Source organism: Meriones unguiculatus, chromosome 1, assembly GCF_030254825.1.
Source record: "Meriones unguiculatus strain TT.TT164.6M chromosome 1, Bangor_MerUng_6.1, whole genome shotgun sequence".
Lineage (NCBI taxonomy): Eukaryota > Metazoa > Chordata > Mammalia > Rodentia > Muridae > Meriones > Meriones unguiculatus.
Genome location: NC_083349.1, coordinates 56,947,763 through 56,963,388, shown reverse-complemented (window position 1 = coordinate 56,963,388; position 15,626 = coordinate 56,947,763). Strand labels below are relative to the sequence as shown.

Below are 15,626 nucleotides of genomic sequence, written 5' to 3'. Positions count from 1 at the left end.
TCCACACTTGGTGCTGACCTCCTCCTTGGGTGTCTGGAGGAGAGTAGAGTGTGTCAAGATGTCTCTGAGGACACAGGGACTTGGTGGAGCCAGAGAAGCTTTGCCTCCCATCAGTAGGCCTTGAGGAATATGTTTCCAAAACAGACTAGATGAGTCATTGTCACCTAGAGACACATCCTTCATCCTTCCAGACACTTCTTAATGACACACAGCTCTTATTTGAAAGTTGTCAGTCACAGGCTCCCATCTCTGGGCTCTGACATTGCCATATAAACCCAGTTGAGCCAATCATAGGCCTTCTCTGAAGTTTGTCCTCCTGGAACTTAAGAATGGAAGTATTTTGGACCAGCAATATGGCTCAATGAGTGAAAGATTTCTCTAAAAGCCTCGTGACATGAGATTGAGTACAGAAACCCATGTTTAAAAAACAACAAAAACAAAAACAAGGGATGAGCAAGAGTTATGGCTCAGTGGTTAAGGGTACTGTTGCTTTTTCAGAAGACCTGAGCTTGATTCCCAGCTTCCGCATGGTTGCTCACAGCTGTCTGCAACTCCAGCTTCAGGGATTCTGACATCCTCTTTTGGCCTCCACAGGCTCTAAGCACACGTGAGATAAACATACATACAGGCATGTAAAACACTCGTACCCATAAAATAAAAACAAATAAATACTGTATTTATTTTTGTTTGGTTGTTTTAATTTTGTTTTTTTAAGACAGGGTTTCTCTGTGTAGCCTTGGCTATCCTGGACTTGCTTTGTAAACCAGGCTAGCCTCAAACTCACAGAGATCTGCCTGCCTCTGCCTCCCTGAATGCTGAGATTACAGCTGTGCACCACCACACCTGGCTGCAAATAAATATTTTTAAAGAAATGGACTCAGTGGCTTGCATCTGTTAATCTCAATATGCCTATAGCAAGATGGGAGACAGAGACAGGAGAATCATATGGAAGCCTGTGGGCCAGTTAGGTGGAGTACTCAGCATGGCAGAAACAAGAAAGACCCCACCTCAACAAGGTGGGAGGAAAGAGCAAACTTCCAAAAACATGTCCTTTGATCTCTACATGCACATCATAGCATGTGCACACTCTGCTCACATGTCACTTACATACACTGATAATAAATAAAATAATAAGAAAAAAAATCTGTCTAAAAAAGGAAGTGTCTTTTATTCAAGGTGAGGCTAGAGCTCAGATATGAGGCTGGGATCCCATCGTTGTTCAAGCCCTTTGAGCAGAAGGATGGTGTGAGAGAATGAGGCCAACAGTGAGCTAAGGAACAGGAGAGGAAGACAAAGCCCTGCAGTCCCTGGCTGCTAACCCTCGCTCCCGTCACTCTCAGGTCTAGCTACACCCTTGCTATTCCTATAGTTTAGAATCTGTGCTAAGAATGTCCTCAGCAAGTTCAGCTCCAGTGTTTGTCACACACAATCAAAGAACCTTAGCTAATGGCCTCCATCTGGCCCCTGAATCCCTCCTCTGACAGTTTCTGCAATGTCTGCTTCCCCATCTCCCTCCTTTTTCTGGAATTACTGAGGGATAGAGTCGTGGTCATGTTCATCCTCACCATCCTCGTCAACACCAGTAGACAAGAGAGAGCACTTACTCAGTCCCCGTGTTGTCCTGGGAACAGTGGGAGACAGAATTGCTAGGGAGGGTCTCTGCCTTCCGGGTACTTCTGTGCACATCAAAATACAGGAAATTCCAAGGACACTGAGCACACGCTGAGCTCGGAGCCTTTTTGGAACAAGGCATACATCGATCACTCCTTGTGGAGTTTTTACAAAACACAGACACTTGTGGCTGCAGATTATCCTGACCTTTCAGTACCAAACATCCCTTTGTTGAAAACCCTCCACCCTTCAGGAGAGAAGGGTTTTTTCCCTTCATCTTCATTACTGTTTTCAGTAGAGCATTGTCTTTGTGAGGTCTCCTTCACTCTGGCTCACTCTTAAATCAAGATCAAATCTCCTTGCCATTTCTTTCTAGATGCCCTTTTCAAGCATAGGCAATTTACTCAGAAACCTCCTGTTCCCGAAGCCCCACTCTTTCGCAATGAATACTCCATCTCCAGACACATCCTATTCCAGAACACAGCCTGGGAATCTCTTGTCTGAATGTCTTCCCATATGTTTTCAGGTCCTATTTAGCTTCAGTGTCTTTCAGGGAATTAAATATGAGAAAAGGGAAAAAGAGCGTTACATACATTTCCAAAGAGATAATCTGTGTTCAAAGGTACACATTTAAAAATGAGAAACATTTAGCTACGGCTGTGCATTAGTTGCTTCCCGCATCGCTGTGGCCAAATACCTGATGGACAAAGCTTTAGGGCAGAGAGGGTCCTTTTTGCTCACAGTTTCAGAGGACACAGTCGGCGCAGTCCAGCACAGAGGGGAAGGCACGGTGGCTAAGCCAGCTTGAGCCATGGCAGTGGGAGCTGGCAACACAGCTTGTTCACAGAGTGGCAGAACATGAACAGAAAGCTTGGACCAGAATGAGAAACAGACCCAGCCTTCAAGGCCTGTCCCCCAGCAACTCACCTCAAGCTTAGTCACACATTTCAACCTCCAAATATGGCACCGTCAACCCGGGACCAAGTCTGCAAACATGTGAGCTTATGAGAGATATTTCATGCCCAAGCTGTAACAAGCTAGCAAGAAAACGAACTCAAAAATGGTAGTTTCTGGAATTCTTGAGGCAGGCAGGGCTATTCTGGGTTTCTTGCTTTTTATTTATTTGTTTTTGAGACAGAGTAGCCAAGTTGGCCTCCAGCTTGTTTTCATCCTGCCTCGGCTTCCCAAATACTGGGATTATAGGCATGCATTGCCATGCCTGGCTCCTGTGTTCATTATTACCTTTCCTCTGCGGGCTCTGGACAATCAGATATTCTGAGATCCAGCTACCAGCCAACTATTTCCGGACTTCCATTGGCTAGACATGCTGGTTGTGAATTCAAATGGCTTGCCTAGGGAACTCCACTGATTTATGGATAATCCTTTTTCCTACTTTCCAGTGATACATTTTTCTTTCCCTTGGGTCGGAGATGATAGCTCATCATTATCTGATTTCTCTCCAAAAACTTAGTGGCTTAAGGATTATTTATTCCTCCTGCCATCCTGTGCATCGGGAATTTGGTCTAGAACCTGCTGGGTGATTCTTCTGTTCTACAGAACACCTGAGTGCCCTGCCCTCACTCTGTTGCTTCCTGTGTCAACAGGCTGGGCTGAAGGCCACAGAGCTCTTTGCTTCCTGGCCTGGTGCATCACTGCTCTTCTGTGGGGCTGACTTGACTCCTGCAGCTCCTGATTGTTCTCATGAACATCAGAATTCTCCTACATGACAACCAGATTTCCCCATAGGCCAATGGAAGCTGCCCGGCCTCTGGAAGTCCAAACATCACTTTTACCACATTTTACCCATGCAGGGCAAAGCCATTCCAGACTCAATGGACTTCAACTCTTGATGAATGGAGTGCTGTGCGCCTACGAAGGAAACAGGAAATAGTCATGGTTGCCTGCAGAGACCACCTACCACATTCCTTTTATGTTCTCTCTTAAAGGGCTCATGTACTTGCTCATTGTTGAAATGGCCATCTGGTCCCAAAGAGGTCATCTATAAAGAGCAGGTCTCCTTTTGAGTAATTCTTTGCAGTCTCATTCTGCCAAAGTTCTCCTACTGCAACGTCCATCCTGAGACCCAGAGTCTTGACATTGACCACACGTTCCTGCTGTCAGTATAAATTCCAATGCTGAACCCCAACTTAGTTTTTATTAAACCTTACTTAAATTTTTTTTATTTTGTTCTGATAATGGTAATATATAAGGCTATCATATATTATCATATACATAGTGAACATCAGATTTTTTTTACATGGTAGCTAGCTTTCCCCAGAGACGGATAGAAGCCACCAGGCCTCCAAAAGGCTAAAACCAGAAGTGGCCCATCATTGCTTTTGCCGTCTTTTGACTATGCAGGCAAATCCCAAAGCCATCCTAAACCCAAGTTATATTATTATATATCATATATCTATGTTATATGTATATTATATGTGTTACATACCTTACATATATTATCATATACTATACATTTGACATGTATGTGATAATAATATGGCTAACAACCTTTCGCACAGGGTTGATAGTTTTTGTCTGCCAAGAGGCAAATGGTATTTTTAGCTTTTAGGCCACACAGTCCCTGTTGCAACTACTCAACCCTGTCTTTTGCCTAAAGCAGCTATACGTGGTTTGCATGCTTGTGTTCCAATAAACCTTTGCTTACAAAAGCAGGCAGGAGGCCAGACACTGTTCTTAGGCCATAGTTTGTTGATTACTGCTTTAGACCAAAAGATAAGATTTTCAACTTATTTTATCTAATGGTTACCTCACCACTTTACCCAAAACTCACTTTTAACTGAGGGAATTAATGTGACCAAGAATAAAATATTTTTTATGCCCAGTCATGGAAATGCAACCTATCTTTCAAACACCTTTACAGGAAGTGTCTAAAGCAGCCACCACGTGGGACATTTGCCCTGTGGCAATGTCTCAGCCGCTGGCTGACATGCTGTGTTAGTTCTACCATTGCTTTGAGGGACTGGAGAGATGGCTCAGTGCTTAGATGACCTTAATGCTCTTTCAGAGGACGCAGGTTCAGTTCCCAGCACCCACATAGTGGCTCACAACTATCTATACCCTGTTCCACAGGATCTGATAACCTCTTCTTGCCTCCTTGAGCACCAGGCATGCACATAGTACACATACATACAAGCAAACAAAAGAATCAGAAACATAAAATAGAATAAATAACATGTGTTAAAAACCATCATTGCTTTGGGAAAAAAGCACTGTGAAGATGAGGTTGTTTGGCCCACAGTTTGAGCACAGCTCATGGTAGCAGAGAAGCCATGGAGGAGGAGCTTCAGGCAGCTGCTTCAAAGTCAGGAAGGAAAGAGAAATGAAAGCTGGTGCTCAGCTCGTTTGCACCATTTTATTTGGCTCAGGACCTCACCGAGGAATGGTGCTGCCCACAGTAAGGGTGGGTCTTCTCAATCCCAATCAACTAAAGTAACCCAGTGTAGAAACTTCTTCACAGCGGTGCCAGAGGTTTCTTTTCTAAATCCAGTCAGGTTGACAGTCGAGCCTAATCATCATCACAGTTTGCATCTCTCTAGTCCACAGGTTGACTAATTCACCTCTTTCGTGCATCCGTGTTTGTCTGAGTCCCACCTTCATCTGTGTTTCTGTGGGTGACTGTTTGCAGGCTCACTGACTCCCATGTGCATCTCTGTGTAGTCTGTTTCTAATGTTCGCTGTCTTTGTACACACCAGCCCTTCTCCCCTCTCACGCCCTTCCCACTCTGTTTTTGTTGTTGTTTTTCTTTGAGGCGGGGTCTCTCTCTGTAGTCCTGGCTGTCTTAAAGCTTACTCTGTAGACCAAGCTGTCCTACCTCTGCCTCCAGAGTGCTAGGATTAAAGGTATGCACCCCTTGCTTCTTCCTCTCGTGACTATTATGTCAGGTAGATTTTTATTTATAGTTTATTTTTCAAAAAGAAGTTTCCTGTTCTTAATTCTCACAATAGATATGCTGTGTATCTTTCAAGTCTAAAAAGCCTTCTATCTTATAAACAGAGATATCACATGCAAATTATTTAACCTAGTACCTGGCACAGGTAAATACTTAGTGATTACATCCTTTTATCCCTTTATGTGACTGTCCAAGTGATTTTTCCTCTCACATGGTTCACAATTACAACAACAACAACAAAAGTAGATCTTCTGTCTCCATCAATAATTCTTTCTTACCTCTACCCAGGATATTAGCTGTCTACATCCTGTCTGTCATTGCTCTGTTTATACATATGTTTGGGAAATTACTAAAAATTGGAGGATGAAAGACAAACCAGGGGACTGTGCACATTCTGCCTTTTGTTCAGCCACGAGGAGATAGTCTGGCACCTAGCCCCTTCTCTTTTGTTCACCCTGAAAATTCTTATTCAACACTTGGTGTGCACTTGCTATGGAAGTGAAGCAAATAGGTATGTCCCTACCCTCTTTGACTCTCATGGTCCACTGGGAGACACAGGCAATAGATAAGAGATCGGGTAACTGTAGGGAAGAGGATGCAGGGATTGGGAGGCAGGGAAGGGGTGATCTCTCTGAGGAGCTGTCTCTTAGGAGGAGACCTAAGAGAAGTGAACAGCAGGTGGAAGTCAAATGAGAGCGTGCTGAGTAAAAGAGCCAGCCAGCAGAGTGGGCAGCAGAGAGGCCAGACCCCAGGCACTGTGAAAGCCACTGCATTAATTGCTTCTCTCATCTCTGACAAAATGCCTGGAAGAAGCAACTTAAGGGAAGAAAATTTTACTTTGGCCAATGGTTTCAGAGGACAAAGTCCATCATGGCAGAGGCCACATCATGGTGCAGAAGAGAATGGCCAAGGCTTGCTCATTTTGGTGGATTGGAAAGCAGAAAATAAGGCCAGAAGGAGATCCTGAAAGTCCCAGTCCCAATTCCATCAGCCATGCCTCCTGTCCAAAAGGTTCCACGGCCTCCCAAAAGAGTGCCACCTGCTGGGGACAAACTGTTTGAGCACTCGTGCCTGTTAGGATCATGTTTGACTTGAACCACAGCAAGCACCCAAGAGTTTCAGGTAGATCGCATCCACCACCCGGCTTACATATTTTAAAAGATGCTTTGACTATGGTAGGAGGAAGTTAGATCAGTGGGGCAAGTGAGGAAACAGAGGGGAGGCACCCCAGAGACAGTGGCAGTCAGTCGGGGAGGAAAGAAAAGAATAAAGCTGAGATATTTTTAGCGGGAGAAATGACAAGACGGGCTGATGGATTAGATGGGAAGGCGAAGGGGGGGGAGCACCGAGGCTGGTGCCAAGCTTCTGGTTTTAGTGCTTGGGTGCCCATTTGGGGGAGGGAGAAATGGAGCAATCAATAGTTCCATTTTGGACATGTTCCATCTCAGGCGCATGAGGGGAGATGTCAGGTAGGCAGTCGGATATATGAGTCTGAGCCTGGGCAGGAGATATAAATTTAGGGGTTGTCAGTCATGGGAATGGATATGATCAACTAGAAAAAGGAGAAAGGGAAGACAACGGAACCAAAGGCCAGGCCTGGAGACTCCAGCGATCAGAGGGTAGAAATAGGAAAGGGGACCCAGCAATTGGAGGAAAGAGAAGGAAGCTGGAGAGAGAAGGAAAATAAGACAGGGCATTGTAAAGCCCAGTGAGGAGGCTGACCTGTGGGAAAGTGGAGGGCAGTTGGGGGTGGCCACCATGCCACGCACACCCAATAGGCGAAAGGTGGTAAGGACAGACAGGGCCAGCTTCTAAATGGCCACATTTGAGCCACCACTGACAGTAACAAGAGCAGCTTTTTGGACCAAGGTTGGATGAGAAAAGGAAATGCATGCTGGGAAAGTAGAGACCACTTATAAACACGCCTCCTCTTGAGAAATCTGGCTAACCAGAGGAATAAATAAAGAAATCTGCCTACAAAGGCAGAACAACCAAGAGTGGGATGTTTGGGAATGAGAAGTAGTAGCATGTTGAGAAACCAGCTACTTGATCACTGGGGGAGTGAACGGTCACGCCTCGGGCTTGTTGTGATTTCTTTTAATGGTGCGAGCTTACGATTGTGTAACTATTCGCAGTTTACCCAGTGTTGTCACACACGCTCTCACACTCCTCACGGCTACCCTCTGAGGTGTGAGCAGCATGGAGCTACAGATGAGGAAGCTGAAAACTCAGAGGAACTGAGCAACAAGCTCAAGGCCAGAGTCAGAATGCATTCCCAAGGCTATGCCGGTCTGACCGAGGCTGGCACACCCTTGGATATTAGCTACCATAGCTATCTCTCAAGAACATGGGGCCCCTGCCCTGTTTCCTGACTGTGTGTAACTGTGCTTCAGAGCCCCCTGGACTTCTACAAACACCCCGTGCTCCCCAGCAAGTGTCAGAGGAAGGAAACACAAGAACCCCATGTTTTCCCAAGGCTCCACACAGGGACTGTAGATAAGTGACTTCACCTCTGTGCTCAAGTGTTCACATCTGTAAAATGGGGCTGCTAACAGGACCGGCATCCCAGGCTTACCATGAAGATGAAGTGGGATTTAAAAGTGCTTGGCACAGTCTGCATAGGGGAACTGCTCTCTGAAGGCTGCCTGGGATAGCTTTATTGCATTTCTTCCTGCTATACCTCTCACCCCATTCCTCTCCCCCTCACCTCTGCACACACGCTCCTTCAAACCCTCCGTTCTACACAATCCTTACCAACAAACACATATCTTCTTATTTTACATATACCCTCACCCCCATACACACTCAGAGACACACAACCTGACCCCCATCCCTCATCCCTCTTACACACACACATACACACACACACACACACACCTTGATCCCTCTTACACCCTCACCTCCACTTACACTGGGCCCCTAACTTTCCTCCTCTTACCCTTTCCTGACTTACCCTGACCCTCCATCACCCTCAACTCTCACCACCCATCCTCTCACCTTTGTATCCACACACACACCATCACTTCCTTCGCTACACTCCACTCCCTATTTCTTCACTTTTCACTCCCCACCCTCCCACCCTTACCCCTTACTCCACACATACCCTCCACCTCCTCACTTTTCATCCCCGCCCCCACCTCTTCATCCCCTGTCCCCTCCTCTCTTATTCTTGTGTTCTGTGTATGCACACTTACTGTAGCCTGCCCTAGGCATAGCACACGCAGAGACACACAGCCTCCTGGACTCCAGCAGTATGTGCTTAATGAGGGGAGGGATGTGGTACAGACACAGCTCTGCCCTCTGGAGAGCTAGCCAAGGCAGGACGCTGCAGGGTACCCGGAAGGGAGAAGGTCACACCCAGTCTGGCAGGTGGGGGGGCCAGGACAGTGGGAGAACATTCCCTGTGGCGCAGGTGGCTGCAGCTGAACAAAGACACAGGCGCAGCCAGAAAGGGCAGCGCATCTTCAGGGGCTGGTGGGGAAGCAAGCTGTAACAACAGCTCCTGGGGAAGGGGGTGGGGGCTTTTCCTGGGGGGAGCCTGGGCAGGGCAGCTGTGAGTGCTTTAGGGCCAGCCCAGGGAGGCCTGATGCAGGGAGCACTGCCCCAACCTGGCCTTGCCTTGAGATGGTTCAGAACCCCACCTCAGAACAGACTTCACATCTCTAATCCCTGGGGAGGCGTGACCAGAGTGCTAGACCCCTACTCCCCATATAGGTTTGGGGAAGCCCTTGACATGTGCCAACTGGGTAACCAACCAAGACTTACCCAGCCTATCTGTCTACTTTATCCTCAGTCCCCATAGAGGCACCCTGAGACTAGCACCCCATGATCAGGGGCCACTCAAAGGATAAAGAGGTTGTGCCCACACCAGCCACCCAGATTCAAGTTAAAGGGCTAGACTCTAACACGTGGGGAGGCCGTGGTCCCTCCCCCCAGGCTGGGAGCTCACCCCAGGGCAGGGCAAAAATCTGGGTTACCCAAGGGTAGGGGTTAAAGAAGGTATCAATGCTGGGCATTCTATGGGGATTCCCCCACCACATCCTGGAAGAAGGACACTGGCTTTGCCCATCCCCTAGGCTTACTCAGACCCCTGGGCCCCACAGTCCTTCCAGGCTGTCAGCTGGGGGAACTTTTCGCTCACTCAGAAAGCATCTGCTTGGGAAAAGTCTGGCTGGATGGGAGAGGACAGGCCCGGATGCACACCCCCACAGCCACGCTTGTGGTCTCCTTGTTTAGTCTAGTTTCCATCTCAACAGAAGAGAACAACAGAGTCTAGAGCCCAAGGCCACAGCCCTAACTACAGCAGAGTTGGGGCCTTCACGGGGCAGTGGAGATGACGGAGCGGGAAGCATTTTGAAAATTATGTTAAGTGCTGTTAGAGCGTATGGTCCTTGTTACCGCCACCACTTACATGGAGTTCATGTGCGTTCCTCACAGCCACTACTTTAGGGAACGCACAGGACTGAGTGGGGGCATCGTAGGCAGCGTGGAAAGAGCGTAGAATTCCTACCCTGAAGAGAGAAGCCCAGCAGCTGCTTACAGGCTGTGTGACCTTGGACCTCTCTTGGCCTCTCTGCCTTTTCCTTTCCGGGTTGTGGGGGGCTCTAGCAGGACAATGAATGACAGTGCTCTTAGTGAGGCCAATGCCCAGTGAACCCAGTGGTCGGATGAGGCAGGTGCAGTACGATGGAAGAGCGCAGAGCCTGGGACTTTCAGGACTAGTATTTAACATGTAAAAGTCACATCCCCGGGGGTCGGAGCCAGCTGCTGACAGTGCTGGAACCCCAGCATTCTGTCTCGCCTGCCCTGATGTGGCTTTAAAGGTAACGCTCTGCCCTTGATGCTCTGTTCTCAGACACGCTTCATCAAGGTGTCTAAGGCGCATCCTCCCATCCCCCGACGCTGACTCAGCCCCCATGAGTGGCATCTCTCCTTTCACTCTGTGGGTGCCAGAAGGCTCTTGGCCAGCCACTAGCATCCCCCAGACTTCACCGGCTTCTGGTGACAAAGGAGAGGGCCAGGTTGGATCTGTTTCAGGACCAAGAAGAGATTTCTCCCAAAGACCTCGGCGAGCTGACTCTCCTCCTTGGGTTGTCCAAGTCAGCACTGCACTCCGCTCACAGTGGCCATGCTCAGCTGGAAACACAGGCCAGCCAGCAGGCCCTGCTGAATGGGGCAGGAGGCCTCGTGCTTGGCCATGCTGCCCGGGAAAATCTCAGGTACCCTCAATTTCTCCAGGTGGAGAGGTGATGGGAAGACAGTGACCATGGGACACTTGAGCCTGCAGGACTCTGGCTCGAGCTCAGTGGTTTCACTCAGTAAAGACTTGCTGAGCACCTACTGTGTGCTGGGTGCTGTTCTAGGTGCTAGAGCACAGCATGGAGGAAAGTTTCTATTCTTGTGATGTCAACGTTGCAGTGGAACCAGAGAGAGCAGGGAAAGATGGACCAGAAGATGGAGATAGGTAGGGCTAGGTGTAGAGCTAGGTGAGGGCTAGATGGCGGCAATGGAGAAGGAGTAAGTGGGTGGAGGAGCAGATGCAGGGAGTGTGGTCAGGTAGGGAGCCAGCTGTGTGGCTGTCTTGACCAGCATCCCACAGAGAGGGCACAGCAAGTGCAAAGTCCCTAAAACAGAGGCACGTCTGGGGCTTCGGTGTGACAAGGAGGCTGCATGGGTTCAGGAGAGACAGGCCTGAGCAATGATGGGCAGCTTCCACTTCCATCCCAACTCCCTAGAAAAACATCCAGCAGGTTGCTCGGTAGCCCCCAGCCCTGAGGTGGGCAGCCTTTCCTCCCAGGCGCTGTTAGAGCCGGTGTGTTTCCTGCTAGCAGACAGTTGTCTTGACTCTCAGTGACACAGCCTTCTCCAGGGATCACTGGGGGGGGGGGGGGGCTCCTGGGAGGACAGAAAGGTGCCTGGGTTCAGGCACTGACACCAGATTCTTTTTCCCCTTCGGAATCACATTCAACTCCTCTGAGTGGCAGTTTCTGTGACGGAGCTCACCTGAGAAGTGGGTTACCAGTAGCGTGGACCCCCAGGCCCGTCTCAGCCCTTTGTTTTTGTTTTGGTTTTTGCTTGTTTGTTTGTTTTTGTTAGCTGTCAGGTTGTTGTTTAAGTTAATGAGGTCATCAGTGGGAAAATGGCTTTTATCTTGAAATGGACAAGGTCAGCGTCAGGGAGGCTTTTCTTCAGCCAGGTCCTTGGTTTAGGGGTTGTCCCTGGCTGCCCAATCTGCTCGACCAGCCTGCTCATTGAATTGTGTTCTTCACAGCTCTGATTCACTTTTCCCTCGCCTCAGTTTCTTCTTGATCCAGAGCTTCCTGAGGCAAGGCCCCTTCCTGTGCATGCCAGGGACCAAGTTGCTCCAAAGTGCAACGGTCGTGAGCCAGGTGGACCTAGCCACTCACTCTCAAAATCCTCTTCCTGTTTCTTCTCCAGGTACAATGGCCCCAACCTGGTTCTGAAGTACAACCGAGCCCAGAAGCGGCTGGTGAACATTGCGGTGGATGAACGCAGCTCGCCCTACTATGCTCTGAGGGACCGGCAGGGGAACGCCATTGGGGTCACGGCCTGCGACATCGATGGGGATGGCCGTGAGGAGATCTACTTTCTCAACACCAATAACGCCTTCTCGGGTGAGGGCCAAGTTCTCAGTCCTCTTCCCTTCCCGACAGCCCTGTCTTAGGCCAGTCTCCACTGCCTCCAAGACCTCCCTGTGCTGTCCCGGTCCAGGGTCCCAAGGACTATTCCCACGCTGCCCTAGGCCTTTCTCAAATGCTTCGGAGTCCTTCTAGAATTTGCCCCCTCACCCTTTTAGCCCAGCACAAGGATTCCTCCCACAGATTCCCGTGTGCCAGATAGAGGCTCTAGGTGTCAGGGGGCTGACCCTGAAGTTCCTGGAGCCCCCTCCAGCTCTTTCCACACCACCGCATGCAGCCCTGTTCACTGAGGGTCTATAGAAATGCCTTCTGGCTCCTCTTTCTGGGCATGAGCCTGCTATGCCTGACTGCTTCTGGGCTGCTGGGTGCAGAGGGCCCAGAGACCACACTGAGTAGCCAGGAAACAGATGTCCATCAGGCTAATGGTGACTGAAATAAAGGACACCCTGTGTTTCAGGCCCTGGGCCCCAGTCCCCAGTGCGACTGAGGTAAAACTCAGGCACACCCTCTCGGTAATCTGGTTCTTAGCAGCCTTACATTCAAGTGAAGAAACTAAACTGTACAGACTAATAAGCCCACTCCTATAGGGCTGTCAGTTAACATTTGTAGCACGTCCCAACCATGGCGCCCCCTAGAGGTGAGGGGGACCCTTCCAGATGGCAGCCGGCTCTTGTTTGTGGAATCTAATTTGTGGTTTAGACTTCCACAAACAAGCACTGTCCTGAGTCCTCTAAGGTCCGGGAGGTTACCAAGTGCCTGACTATGGGACCCTGGCCCCCAGCATTCCCCACCAACACACACGGCTTCCCCTGGCTTCCAGTCCCAATCTAGCATGCCGCCCAGGCTGCCCCTGGAGTGTTGAGTTCAGCCAGTTGCATGAATGAGAGGGAATAAGGTTGGGGCCGTGTGCCAGGGGCAGGGGTGAGCTGGCTGGCTGGCTGGGAGCCAGTCTTGTGCCGCCAAGAAACAATGAGCCACAGCCCTGAGTGGTGTTTTATGGGTTTTCATCTCATCTTACCACCGAGTGAGGCCTGAGAGATGGTAATTATCCCAACACAAATATCAGGGCATGATTACCCAGCTGGATTTACTGCCCTCTCTCCACCGAGCCGAGATTGGATTAGGACGCGATTAATTGATGGGCTGATCAACTCTTTAATGTGGGGCAAGGTCAGAAAAGGAGCAGAGTCTGGGATGCCTGCAGAAGGGACAGGTCCCCAGGAAGGCCCTGGAAAGCCAGGAAGCAGGAACAGGGGCAACTGTCCTAATTGGACTCTGCCGACAGGATGCCAGAGGAAGGGACAGCGTCCCCCAAGCCAATGCCCTAGGAGGAGACCCGAGGGCCATCTCTGAGTCAGGCTCTCCCGTGTGCTCAGAGTGCTCACTGAATCACAGAGCAATGGCTCTGAAGAGGTTCAAGGGGCGGGACTGGGGTGGGGGGAGTGTTGACAACCTCCAGCTGAGCTGCGGCAATCAAATACGGCTGAAAGTAGGATTAGACCCCCATTACCAGACTGTTGATGATTTTCAAGGCCTCACAGCAGCCCAAGACGATGGCCATTACCTGGAAGTCATCCCAGTTCTTCAGACAGCCAAACAATGAGTATTCCCCATTGATGTACTCATTTCCTGGACTAACTGCTAGTGACCACCTACTATGTGCCAGCCCCATTCTAAGCACTGAGAATGCCTCCGTGTATGAGGTCCTTCCGGGGGACCGTGCTTTTCCGGATACAGCCTATAGTTTCCCTCAGCACCCAGCATCCTCTCCCAGTTCCTAACCTGTAAGCCCCAGAAGAGAAAGGGTTATAGTGGGACTCCCAGTGGGCCCAGCCAGGTCTTTAGGAGCTTAATTAAAATTGAATAATAAGTCTTGGGAAGAAAAGGTGAGTGAGCCACTGCCCCAGCAGAGGAAAGCCAAGAGAGATGTCATGGAGAGGCAGACCACACCGAAGCCCAGAAGCCCTGGCTCTAAGAGAAAGGCACCAGGGCACCTGGAGGGGCAGAGGCAAGGACAATGGAGCAGCCTCAGCCCCAAGCATACACCTCCTGGTGACCTTCTGTGGGTTTGAGGGATGTCTGTGGGTTTGAGTTAATTTTGTAGTTGAGTGATCCATTGATTCATCAACATGGGCCGGGCGTGGGGCAGGGACATTTGTGCCATGTCAGCACTTCCTTGGGTCCAGCCCAGACAGCACTCAGCCGCTGCCACCCTGCCCTCTGTGAGGGTTTTGGGATCTTCTTTGGGAGCCCTAGCCAGCCAGGGAAGACATGTGGCCTTTGGGATGTTAACAGTGCCTTCCCCTCAGCCAGCTTTTTGGATGTTAGCACTAAAGTCAGTCCATGCACCTTCTGACCTTTGACCAGATCTTGACCCCTCTGTCTTGGTTCAGGAACCATATGGACCTCAACAAACTCTCCTCTCTCCAGTGGCTCCACAGACCAGTTTTAAGATTCTACAGTTTGCTGCCACCCTTCCCAGTGCAGCCAAATTGCTGGGCTAACCTCTTCCCTCTCTCCTACTTATTGCATCTTTGCCTGAAGCTCAAACTTGCTGTTCCTAATGCCTGAAATACTTTTCCACTGTTTTCCCGGGGCTCATTCTTCCCATAAGGCCCCTCTAAGCACGTTATCTCAAATTATGCCCTTACTTCTTTAACTGGCTTATTGCCTTCATAACTCTCACCTGTGTCCAGAAATGGGTCATATGTTAGCTCTGCCCAGTTCTCCTACTTTGTCTTAGTCACCATTGTACTCCAGAACCCAATGAGGTACTGTCACTTAGCATCAAATATAGACTCTCAAGCGAACAACTGGGATAAAGGATGAAAAGAACTTAGTTTGCACTTACATTTGCTAAGCACTCCTTGACAGCACAGAATGATTCTGTGGCTACAGAAGGCCAGAGCCTCCACAAGTGCCCTGAAAAGAGGGTAATAGGCTTCCTCCGGGCCACAGAAGGGAGATCTTAGCAACAAAAACCCTAGGTGCAGGGGAAGACTGGATCCCAAGTGGGTGGGGGGTCAACAAGGCTTGAGAACCTGAGAGAGAACAGGAGAAGAGGACTGACCACTGTCCCAAGAGGACCAAGCCATGGAAAGCCACCTGTGCTGAACTGACCTGGGAAAAGACAAGCCTGGTGCTTCCATGGCAGTGTGCACAGCACAGGAGGGTAACTCCCTCTACATCTGGGAGCCCGGGACCTCCTGGAGTTCCCGCCCTGGCCACGTCACCTCCTGGCCCAGAGTGGTAGCGGGTGGTGATAGGCGGGTCAGCGCCAACTATGAACCTAGCACTTACTTGCCTCACGTCCGCTCAGTTAAAAAGATGAGCATCAATAGAGCAAGTCCCCTTTCCTGGTGACTTTCCCTGGAGCTCCCCCCTACACACACACACTAACTCTCTGTGGACTCTTCTTTGAAAAGTTCATAGCCATGCTTTGGGC

General features: G+C 49.7%; 1 protein-coding gene across 4 annotated transcripts in view; it reads left to right on the top strand.

The window, feature by feature from the left end:
* The window catches only part of Crtac1 (cartilage acidic protein 1), a 138,362-nt gene that overhangs the window by 78,874 nt on the left and 43,862 nt on the right, over window positions 1-15,626 (top strand). For all 4 annotated transcript variants that reach the window (XM_060389720.1, XM_060389728.1, XM_021640442.2 and 1 more), the window contains exon 3: window positions 11,961-12,157. In XM_060389720.1, the coding sequence (XP_060245703.1) occupies window positions 11,961-12,157 (197 nt within the window). The remainder of the gene's footprint in view (window positions 1-11,960; window positions 12,158-15,626) is intronic.